The sequence below is a fragment of the Crocuta crocuta genome, unplaced genomic scaffold, assembly GCF_008692635.1.
Source record: "Crocuta crocuta isolate KB4526 unplaced genomic scaffold, BGI_CrCroc_1.0 scaffold52, whole genome shotgun sequence".
In the NCBI taxonomy this organism is placed as follows: Eukaryota; Metazoa; Chordata; class Mammalia; order Carnivora; family Hyaenidae; genus Crocuta; species Crocuta crocuta.
In genome coordinates, this window is record NW_027528617.1 from 3,324,626 (window position 1) to 3,337,088 (window position 12,463).

At 41.9% G+C, this 12,463-nt stretch overlaps 1 protein-coding gene and 1 pseudogene across 1 annotated transcript in view; both read right to left on the minus strand.

The window, feature by feature from the left end:
• Positions 1–6,677, minus strand: part of ARSJ (arylsulfatase family member J) — an 82,813-nt gene extending 76,136 nt beyond the window's left edge. Inside the window, exon 1 of the mRNA XM_077755042.1 lies at positions 5,179–6,677. Within this exon, the coding sequence (XP_077611168.1) occupies positions 5,179–5,570 (392 nt within the window). The 5' untranslated portion in view covers positions 5,571–6,677. The remainder of the gene's footprint in view (positions 1–5,178) is intronic.
• Positions 6,678–8,919: 2,242 nt separating this feature from the next.
• The window catches only part of LOC144224139 (large ribosomal subunit protein P1-like), a 20,042-nt pseudogene continuing 16,498 nt past the window's right edge, over positions 8,920–12,463 (minus strand).

Genomic DNA, 12,463 nt, shown 5'->3' on the forward strand with positions numbered 1-12,463 from the left:
TTGAAGGAAAACAAGTTGGAGAACTTAATTCCAGATATTGATATTATAAAGCTACAGTAGTTAAGAATGTAGAATTGGCAAAAGAGTAGACAAAGAGACTAATGGAACAGAGTAGAGTCAGAGATAGACCCAACACCTACATTTATCCGATTTACATAAAAGTGACACTACAGGGTAGTGGAGAAAGTATGACCTTTTCAACAAATAGTGTGGGCCAAATGGAGGTACACATGGAAAAAATAATCTTGAACCTTCACTTATACCATAACAGAAAATTAATTTCAAATAATTTCATATCTAAATATAATAATAAGACAAGAAACCTTTTAGGAAAAAAATGACCATTGTCATGATCTGGATTTGGTCTAAGATACCTTAAATGGGACATAAAAAGAAAAAGATTTATTAATTAGACTACAGTAAAATGAAAACCTTCTGTTTGTCAAAAGACACTATTACAAGTGAAAAAACAAGCCATGGAATGGAAGAAGTCATCTGCAGTATAAATATTTGACAAAGAAACAAATATATTAATAACTACCACAAATCAACAAAGAAGAGCAATCACCTAATGAGAAAATAGGTAAAGACTTAAATAGATACTTCTTAAAAGGGAATGTTAAATAGTTCACGAAAATACAAAAAGATGCCCAACTTCATTAGTCAACAGAGAAATGAAAATTTAAACCATAACGGTATACCAGTGCATAATAACCAGAATAACTAAAATGAAAAAGATAACATCAAATGTTGACAAAGATGTGAAGCAAATAGAACTCTCCATACATTGCTGAGAGTATGTGTTGCTAAGAGTATACACTGGTGGAATCACTTTGGGAAACTGTTGATTAGTATTTATAGAAAATGAATACATACATTCCTATAACCCAGCAACCCTACAACTAAATAGATATCCAAGAGAGACATCCACCAACAAACAACTACAGATATGTTTATGGAAACACTATTCATAATGGCCCAACACTGGAAACCACCCTAATGTCTGTCAATAGTAAACTGGATGAATAAATTGCAGTATGTTTATACAAAAGAACACCGTTCAGTAACGATGAATGGATTATATCTATAGGCAACAACACAGAAAAGTTTTACAATTATAATGTAAACAGAAAGAAGCCAGACATGAAAGAGTACATTCTCTATAATTCCATTAAGACACAGTTCAAACATAGGCAACAATTAACCTGAGGTGTTAGAAGTCAGAAGAGTGATGGGGCGCCTGCGTGGCTCAGTCGGTTAAGCGTCCGACTTCGTCTCAGGTCGTGATCTCACAGTTCGTGGGCTCGAGCCCCGCGTTGGACTCTGTGCTGACGGCTCAGAGCCTGGAGCCTGTTTCAGATTCTGTGTCCCTCTCTCGCTCTGCTCATTCTCTGTCTCTCTCACTCTCTCAAGGATAAATAAACATTAAAAAATTAAAAAAAAAAAGAAGTCAGAAGAGTGATTACCCTCAGAAGAGGCAGGGGTTGTTTTAAAATGAAATGAATTTATCAATATCCTATTACAAATACACAGTTGAGTTACCTTGGCATTTATAAAATTTATCATCATGGTATTTCAAGCAGAAAAATATTTTAAACAACAAAATATTTTAAAAAATAAAATAAAATTATTGCCAGACATAAATTCAGTTTAGATGGCCAATTTTTCCTACTTTATTTTATTTTAATTTTTTTAAATTATTTATTTTTGAGAGAGAGACAGAATGCGAGCAGAGGAGGGGCAGAGAGAGTGAGACACGGAATCCAAAGCAGGCTCCAGGCTTCGAACTGTTAGCACAGAGCCCAACGCGGGGCCCAAATTCACAAACCATGAGATCGTGACCTGAGCTGAAGTCAGACGCTCAACTGACTGAGCCACCCAGGCGCCCCTCCTACTTTAAAGTCTACAAAAAAATGCATGTCTAGGGGCACCTGGGTGGCTCAGTCAGTTGAGTGTCTGACTTCAGCTCAGGTCATGATCTCGTGGTTCGCAAGTTTAAGTCCTGCATGGGGCTCTGTGCAGACCGCTCTGAGCGGTCTGCACAGAGCCTGGAGCCTGCTTTGGATTCTGTGTGTGTGTCTCTCTCTCTCTCCCTCCCGAGCTCATGCTCTGTCTCTGCCTTTCAAAAAAATAAATAAATGTTTAAAAAATTTTTAAAAAATGCATGTCTAAATTTTGCAAAACTTTTCTTTCTGAAGCCTTCACTGTATTCTAAGAAGAAATGATGTCATTTATCCATGTCTACTTGTAAAACTATGAAAAGCAAAACAAAAGTTGAGCAAATTACTTTGAAATAAATCACATGTAAGCAGCCACGTTCTCAATCAGCCTTTGTTTCATCAGGACAACTTTGAACACATACAATTCTGTTTCTCAAAGTCCCATGTACCGAGCCCCTGCATCACTACCTCTCCTGAAATCTTTTGCCATAACTATATAAAATGAAGGTAACAAAAGCAACCATCTCATAGTGTTGTAAAGATTACACAAGATATAAAAATGCATTCTCCCGGAACACTTCATTTGTATTAATAATGTTAACGTCAGAATAACCCAAGGTGTTTGTTAAATCATTATTGATTTCTGGGCTCAACCCCAGACCTACTGAAGCAGAGTTATTAGTTGGGCCTGGAAATCTGCATTTTACCTAGCATTTTGAGTAATTATTTTTGTAGATTTAAACGTGAAGACCACTATCCAGAGATTACAGCCTACTTCTTACCTGTTCCTCAGATCTCTAATACAGGGATCTGCACACAGTGAATGCTTACTGATTGTCTGAATGATATTCAATATTTCCAGACAGGTATGATATAAATGATTAACAGAATCTGGAACCTGTTACAGATTTGTGTAGTTTAAGGGAATAGATTTTTACATTTTGATGCTAGAAAAATATAAAAGGAGGCTTGTTTTGTTAATATTAAAAACAGTCTCAGTTTCAATCATTTTAACTTTATTTATAAATGCGAAGATATTTGAATCCTCTTGTATTTTACATAACTCGTTTTTTCTTAAAATAATTCAGCCCATTTCAGTTTGTATTGCTTTTTGGTTTTGTTGTTGTGTTGTGTTGTACTTTGGAAGATCTCGAGAGAATAGACATGTGCTCCTGAAGAGGACAAATGACCATAATCCCTGGGCACTGCATTATTCATATTAGGTCCACAGCTAGGCTTCTAGAACGACTTTCTTTCTTACATCTCATTCATTCATGGGGAAGCTCCCATCTATAAAGAGAACTGTAAATGAAAATGTCTGCAACTGTTTAATTCTAATGAAAATGTAAATCAAATGACAGTAGCAGTGTATACAACAGTTACACAACTTGTTGCACTAAAGAGAAAATTTTAATAGGAAACTAAACCTTTTCATAAGGTTTGATTGCATTGAAAGAACAAGAGTCAACCTCGTTGCACAGTAGTGAGCACAGCATGACGTGTAGCCTTGTGGAATCACCATGTTGTACGCCTGAAACAAATGCAACATTGTGTAACATGTCCAATTTAAAAAAGAGAAAAAAAGCTAGGAATTATTTCCAGTTTCATTTCTGCTTTGTGTTATTGGGTAAACATACAGATTAAAAGATAAATAGATATAGATATTTTATCAGTACGAGATAACGTGTAGGAACTAAATGTTCTTATTTGGTGAAAAGCCTTAAAGCATATGCTTGTTCTATTGTGAAAGATAAATTCATACAATTAATTTACACATTTTCAACTACCATTGGCTATCTGAGTAAAGCTAAATTCTATAAATTAGTTGAAGAGGTTCAGTGAGATTTTAAGACACATTTATTTCATAAACCAAATATGAGTGGTTGGGATTAGGCATGAAGAGCTTGACCTGCAGGCCACCAGACGGTCGTACTTTCCAGCCCAAATCTGCTACTTTATAAATATCAAATGCCCTTGACTTTCTGAGGCCACAATTAACCTTTAAAATGACTCTGAAGTACAGTGAGGCTTTTTTTTTTTTTAATCTCTCTTTCTCAAGAAAGGAAAGGATGAGATTTTTTTTTTCTTTTCTGGCAATGATGCTAAATTCTGACAGTTTGCTAAGCAGTGGAAATCATGCTGTAAGCAAAAGTTTCTGCAAGACAGATTCTTACAAAATAGTCTTTATGTTTCCAACGGATACTGGCTACTTTAAAGGATTCAATTCCAACAACAACTTCACTGAAAGCAGGGTTCTCTGAGGCTGAAATCACAGGAATGCATACTGAACCACTAAGGATTCTCTGCTTCCTCTGTCCAGTGCTAGCTTGACCTCTAGACCGCCTAGTCTATCTCTGTTCCACACACTGACTTTGGCCATCCAAATTAGTAACAATAACCTGTATTCTGGAAGGATAGAATAAAAATATGGAACTGAGTGAACACCTTAAGTAGAAGGCTTACCTATTTAGCAAAGAGACAACGTTAAAAATGCTTTATTTAAGCATCCAAATAATCTGATTTTTCTTAGAGTTAACCAGAAAATTCCCAGACATATGAAAGCAGCAGAAAACTTCAGATGAAATTTGACTCCTGTTGAACCTTTATCAATGAATTTCCTTGCATTTTGAGAATTGCCTTGGTTAATTGCACATGGCCCACTCTAGTGATCCAGTAAGAGAAAATTACCAAAGACTCAAAAAGAGTCATTTGTACACTGATTTTACATCGCCTTCCATCTATTTCCTTGGCCCCTTTTCTGGCCGTGAGGACCAGTAGCTTTGATTATTCAATTCTAGATTTAAGAACAAATCAAGACTTGCAGAAACTTTTTAGTCTGTCTTTCTTATCAGTTATGGTGACTGTGAATTCTATTCTGATACGTGAAACAAATCTGAGCACGCTCAAAAGTCAACATGGATTTGGAAAAGGAGACCCCTTCTGGAGACAACTGGTTGGTAGGTGAGACTTTACAAGTCCTGATCTCATTTAAAGATTTGGAGGGCACTTCACAGCGGGCTCTGAGAGTAAGCAGAGTAATGAGCCTAGACTAGGGACAAGATGTTCAAGATCATTAACAGGGCACCCATTTTAATGCTCAACATAAATCAATACCACATTCCATCCATTCATTCACTCGTTCCCCATATTTTCTCTTACTCCTTAAATTAGGAGCAGGGTCTTAGTTAAATGCTTAAGATTTCTCCAAGGAATAAATACATGAAGGAGTAACACTTACTTTCCAGTAATAAATTGACTCCTGGACGGTGTGCAAATAGGCTGGACATAGTAGTTCTCCAGTTTAACTCCTTCGGCAGCGAGCTTGTCAAGAGTGGGAGTCTTTATCTCGGAGCCGTGGTAACCCACATCTCTAAATCCCTGATCATCCGCTAGGATGAAAATGAGATGGGGTGGGGAGGTGGCAGTTGTGCTGGGCTCTGGTCTCTCTCCAGATTGAGGTCGTAATGCCCCTTCCTCCTCCTCCTCCAAGCCCTGGCCCCAGGACAGGTAACCGTAGGTGAGGAGGCCGAGGACCCAGAAGGCTGCCAGCGCCCCCATGGCTAGCATCTTTCCGGGCCAAACCCAGGCGGGCGGCGGAGGCGGAGGCCCCGCACAACCCCGGGGGGCCATTCACCTGGCTCCGGGCTGAGACAGCACTCGCAGAACCACGCACCGGGGCCGCCGCCGACGCACACATGCACGCGGGAGAGGCGTAGACCGAACAGGCGGTGGACGGTCTCCGCCTGGAAAGAAGTCCCGCGCTCCTCTCGGCTGTCACCACATCCAACAACTTTAACCTTCTAGAAGCGACGGGACGTCAGAAAAACAAGGAGTCGTTCTGCTCCGTCGGGTATGACTTTCTCCTCCTCGCTCCCCTGAGCAGCTTCCACACACACAAAAAAGTTAATGCCTCCACTGGAAAGTTCTCGAGAGAAAAAGTCTAGCAAGGGATCACCTTGGGTAGGGACCCTGCTTGGCCAGAGAGCCCTGGACGTGGAGCCGCGAGTTCTCGCCGCGCGCGCACGCAGCTCGGGGGTGGCAGCCGCGCCGTCCCCTCACCTGGGAGGCACTGCCAAGTGGAGCAGCCGCGCCCCGCTCTTACCCCGACAGATAAACAGCTGCCCGCCGTGCACCGACGTCCTGACCACTTGCTCCACTTTTCCAGGGCTCTCTACGTCTCGCGGTCTCTCCTAGGCGTTCGCCAATCTCCCCGACACTAGGCGGCGAAGTAAGGGGCACAGCCCAGTTTCCGGATTTCGTTCCACGGCTGACCGCCCTTCTCCTGCGGGAACCTCGCGCACCGAGTCCTCCGGGCCTCAGGAGCGCGTGGGGGGCGAAGCGGGGCGCCTGCCGCGGGGGCCACGCCGCTTCCAGCCCGTGCAGCCTCCGCCGAGTTGGTGCGCCCGGCCGAGGCGCTGCGACATGGGTGCGTGCTGTCAGCGAACTTCCTTCGTTCTGGCACTGGGGTTTCTTGGCCACCTCCTCCCTCTTTTCTGTCCAGTGAATCACAGAACGGTACTTTCTGCCTTAGCTCCTCCAGGAAGAGGGGGAGGGGTAAGGTTGGTTTAGAGGTTCGGTCTTTCCTTTTTCCCTTCCGGGAGGAGGAGGGCGGGGGGGCTTTGCAGGAGGGAGAGAAAGCTCCGCGCTTCTCCTCGCTCCCCGCGGGATCCGGGATCCGGGATCCGCCGGCGCGAGCGCTTCTCTGGGTTTCGCCCGCTGCCCTCCATCATCCGGAGAGGGGACGATCCGCGGCGGCGCGGATCGGGAGGGGTGAGGCGGGCGACTCTTTTTGTTGGTCTGTGAATGGAGAGCTCTCCCCCCATCCCGACGGCTGCGCTTGCAAACTTTTTCCAGCGTCTGGAGGGAGTGACAGAGGAAGAGTCGGAGAAACAACAAACTGCGTAGCATGCCCTTTCTTCCTCTTCTACTCTTCCAGTTTTCCTTTACTAGTCCCTTCTGTCCCCCTCCCCCCCATTTTCCCTATTTCCCTATTTCTTTTTTCCCCGCCTCTTTTTTTTTTTTTAGTAGTGTCGACTACAAGTTTTTAAATTGAATTTCCTTTCCCCGTTGCTGGCCTTTACAGGCTGACTTCCTCATTAGCTTCTCTCCACGTGAAGATCTTGACATTGTCGCCTTATTCTTACCTCTCCCCAAACTTCCCCACAGGGCGTCTCCAGCCAAGAATGTGGGGCGAAGAGACACAGTTCACTCTCAAGAAGTGAGAGCCCAGGCGGTACTTCTGCAGTAAGGAAACCACCGTTTCCCGTCTAATAATTAAGGGAACTTCATCATTTTGTAAAAACTATGTGGAGTAAAAGCATTGTAATAGCTTGTGCTGACAGGGAAGATATGCAGGCTTATACTAGAATCATAGGTTTTTAAAGCCCTGCTCCGTTAGGGAAGGGATTTAGGGTATCTAATGAGGGAGAAGGCAATCGATGCCAAGAGCCACTGAGACATGTTTTTCTGTCTCCGAATTTATTCAGTGGTTCTTGAACACCTTCTATGGGCTGACACATAAAAAGTCAGATTCCGGGGCACTTAGGTGGCTCGGTCCCTTGAGCGTCAGACTTCAGCTCAGGTCATGATCTCACAGTTTGTGGGTTCCAGCCCCACATTGGTTCTGTGCTGACAGCTGGGAGCCTGCTTTGAATCCTTTGTCTACTCTCTCTCTGCCCCTCCTGCCCTCTCAAAAAAAAAAAAAAAAAAGTCAGATTCTCCCAAATGCCAAAGCATAAATCTAGATTTCACTTAGCCAATTTATTTTTAATTCTTTCCTATTACTAAAGTTCCTATTTTGTTTCTAGGCAAAACATTTGTGAAATGGAAACTTAGCACCTTTGAAACTTACAGTGTGCTCCATACAGTTAATTTTGCTAACGTGTAATACTAGCTTTCTGCTAGTATTTTTTTTTTCCTGAGATCATTCTGACTAGTCTGTGGAGGGATGAACAGTGTTAGAAACCTTTGGGAAATATGGTCTAAGCAATTCGGTAAGTTAAATCACTAAGTATGTAATTAGTGAACAGAATATTGGGAGATCAGAAAGCACTGAGGTAAGGCTTCCAGCTTCGTGGGCCTAACAAGATGCTTGAATGCCAGCAGACATTTCAGATGGGTTAGCCACTTTTAGTTGGAGTGGTCAGTGACATAGAACAAAAAGTGTCCATGTTGCCATGCAAGAAAGAGAAAGAGGGTCCTTTTTTAAAAAATAAGTTTACTTATTTTTGAGAGAGAGATACAATGTGAGCAGGGGAAGGGCAGAGAGAGCAGAAGACACAGAATCTGAAGCAGACTCCAGGCTCTGAGCTGTCAGCACAGAGCCCAATGTGGGGCTTAAACTACTGAGCTGGGAGATCATGAGCTGAGCTGGACTTGGACACTTAACCTACTGAGCCATTCAAGCACCCTGAAAGAGGGTCCTTTTCAGCTCAGGTTTCAAGCAAGAGTAAGAGTAAGTAATAATAGTATGATGATGTTAACAGTTATGGGACACCTACCATGTGCTCTATATAATGATTATATGCATGTATACATAAATATATACACACATGCTGTATAGTATTTATGTAATGTTTTATATACTTTATCTCTTCTCCTTCTCCACCAATTTTATGAGGTATTCTTTCATTGAACAAATATCTGAGAAGCTGGGCCAGAGCTAGAAGCTGGGAGAGTGATGGTCAGTAACTAAATCAGGCACAGTGCCTGCTCTTGTGGAACTTACACTGATGGAAAGAGATTAAATCATCCCCAAACTCCAAAGGTTACCTACTATTCTGCAGTAGTCTGAAAAAAGGAACAAAATTAAAAGAAAATTTAAAACCAAGAAATCTGACTTCGACTGGGTGTGGTTAGTGGGTGGGGCAGTACAGGAATGTGACCTGCAAACTGAGGGAGATGTTATTTCGTTTGTTATCCACCCTGCTTTGTTTTTAAGAGTTCGGCTCTTCTTGCATAGATTACAGAAGTAGTTTAGTCAAAAGCCCATGTCATCATCAGACTCCTCTGATTCTTCTTTCTTTGCTTCCACCGTCTTCTCCTCAGCCTGGGCCCCCTGCTGGCGGAGCACCAGCTGCTGGGGCAGGTCCACTGGCCCCTACACTGCAGGTGAGGCTCCTGATGTTGACATTGGCCAGGGCCCTTGCAAACAAGCCCAGCCAGAAAGGTTCAACAATGTACACCTGCTGCTTTAATGAGGGCATTGATCTTATCCTCCGTGACCCGTCACCTCATCATTGTGCAGGATGAGGGCTGAGTAGAGGCGGGCGAGCTCCCAGACCGAGACCAAGATGCAGGTGGGTGCTGAGTGGGTGCTGCCAGGTGCTGTGCTGGTCACTGGATGAAGTGAGGGGCTCACCTCACCCTATTCTGGCCTTAACTTCCTTGGAAGACTGGAGCACATTGGCAGCAGCTGAGGAAAAGCTGTTTATCCCCCTTTTACAGGAAATTTAGACTTGCAAATCTGTCTGACTTCAAAACCCATGTTTTTCAAAAGATAATCTTCCTGCAAGTGGGCATTAAGGTCTTTCCCAGCCACACAACACAGAGAGAACACAGCTGCCTGGGTTAGAGAATTCAGATCTTTACCCAAGGCATGCATGCTCTCCACATTCAAGATAAAAGGGCAGAATTCTGGCCTAAAAATGCCATTTCGGAATAAACAGTACTGTATTAAGGGAGACTAAGAAGTATTTGCAATTAGTAGTAAGAGCCAAGAAACAAGAACAGTCATGCTACAACAGACCAAATGAGATGTGACTCAGAGGGAAAATCCATTGGTTGGGTGCCCTAGCCAAAGTGGGAAATGGGTAATGGTTATTCCCACATCCATAAGGAATACCTTCAGAATGAAATCAGAGGCTCTTGAATGCCCTATACATTATTGTACATAAACTGGTATTATAAGCACAGAAACTTCACATTTCTCATTATAGGATTGGGTTTCATACACTCTAAGCAGTAGTTTTAGTGTCCTCATGAATCCCAGGTTAAAGACCCTTTATAACCAAACTTTTTTTCTGACTTTAGAGCCAAGATTTTTGGTGTTCAGGCATCAGCTTCACTAATGGAGCCGCATCATAAATTTATTTCAGCTTAGATGTAGTCACATTACACAGTCCTATAGTTACGGAATGGCATTATAAAAAAATTAAAAGTACCATTTTATTCAGTAAAAGGAGAGAGAAAGAGTGAGAAATAGAATTGCTTAGAGATGAAATTAGTGTGGACTGATTATTCAGGTGAGGCTTGCTCAGGAGGTAGGACTAAAGCTATGCCTCAAAGGACCATCAAAATTAAAATTTGGGAAAGAAAAGAAGAAGTTAAGGGAAGAGCATTTCAGTAAAAGGAAAGAGAAAACCAAGTGGCTGAGACATGTTTGGACTGGGAGAGTATGGGAAATAATATTGGGAAGTTCAGATTACCCCATATATTGAGAGACTTTGAAAAAGTATTAAGGGCTGGAACTTGATTTGGGGGCATTAAGAGTGATGAGATCCTTTGAGCAGGACATAACATGAAAAAATACTTTAGTAGATCATATTAATGTCCTTTCTGGAATGGATTTGTAGACCTAGAGGCTACAAAGAAATGGCTTCAGCCAATAAAAATTTGAAGAGTTGAATTTTACCCTGAGAGCACTGAGTGTATTAAAGTTTTATTGGTTACAGCAAGACATGATGGGGGCGCCTGGGTGGCTTACTCGGTTGAGCGTCCGACTTTCGCTTAGGTCATGATCTCGCGGTTCGTGGGTTGAGCCCCGCGTCGGGCTCTGTGCTGACTGCCAGCTCGGAGCCTGGAGCCTGTTTCAGTCTGTGACTCCCTCTCTCTCTGATCCTCCTCTGTTCACGCTGTCTTTCTCTCTCTCTCCTAGAAATAAATAAAAAAATATTTAAAAAAAAGAGCAAGCCATGATGAAAATATAGGAAAAGGTATCCTAGAACATTTTCAGAGAGAGATCTGAGGAAGCAAAGACTAGAATCACACAAATGCCAGTTTGAAATTTCTAAAGCAGTATGTTCCTTAAGTGAAAGAACTATGACCACATCATTTGATGGGAGAATGATATTCATTAAAAGTTTAGAAACAAGTATTTAATCAACTAAGAGAAAAACAAGAGAAAAAGGAATCAGGGACCCAATATAGGACCTTCTTCGATTGGATAATGGAAAAAGAAAGGAAATAATAGAACACATTGGCAGGAAGGTCACCATCAGAGAAGGAGGTCAGAGAAAGGCATTGCAGTATAGCCTGGGGCTCCTTACGGGACAGACCAAGAGTAGTGGATGCCCAAGGGTGGAAGGTGGAATGAAGGCGTGGATATGAGGAGTGAGTTTATTTATCAGTAAATAGAGAAGCAAAGAAAATTACAGATCAGCATTAAAATGGGTAGTTGCGCAATATTTCTTTGAAACACCCGTGTTAGTCCTCACTATAAAGACATTTCCCACAGCCCCCAGTATACATGGGCAGAAATGCCCTAGCTTACTACCGCATACACCTAGACAAGTTGTTGCTGTTGTTAGTTTTGCTTAGCAAAAGAACATGCCTGCCGCTCTATTCCCCTTTCCTGTATAGGCATTTCTTTTCTTTTTTTTTCCTCCTTTCTTTTTATTTTATTTTTTTTAATTTTTCCCCAAATTTCTTATTTAATTTATTTTTTTACATTTATATCCAAGTTAGTTAGCATGTAGTGCAACAATGATTTCAGGAGTAGATTCCTTAATGCCCCCCACCCATTTATCCCATCACCCCACAACCCCTCTAGTAATCCTGTTTGTTGTCCATAGTTAAGTCTCTTATGTTTATCCCCCTCCCTCTTTTTATATTATTTTTTGCTTTCCTTCCCTTATGTTTATCTGCTTTGTATATTAAAGTCCTAACATGAGTGAAGTCATATGATATTTGTCTTTCTCTGACTGACTAATTTTACTTCTAGTTCCATCCACATAATTGCAAATGGTAAGACTTCATTCTTTTTGATTTCTGAGTAATACTCCATTGTATATATATATATACACCACATCTTCTTAATCCATTTATCCATCGATGGACATTTGGGCTCTTTCCATACGTTGACTATTGTTGATAGCGTTGCTATAAACATTGGATGCATATGTCCCTTCAAAACAGCACACTTGTATCCCTTGGATAAATACCTAGTAGTGCAATTGCTGGGTTGTAGGGTAGTTCTATTTTTATTTTTTTGTTTTTTTATTATTATTTCTTTTTACAAATAGTTTATTGTCAAGTTAGTTTCCACATAACACTCAGTGCTCATCCCCACAAGTGTCCTCCTCCATGCCCACCCCCCCCCACATCCATCAGTCCTCAGTTTTTGTCAGCATTCAAGAGTCTCTCATGGTTTGCTTCTCTCCCTTTCCCCCACCATTTCTGCCCTTCTTCTCCCCCTTGTTCCTCCGTCAAGTTCCTCCTAATCCTCCTATACGTGCAAACATATGATATTTGTCCTTCTCTGCCTGACTTATTTCACTCAGCATAACACCCTCAAGGTCCATCCA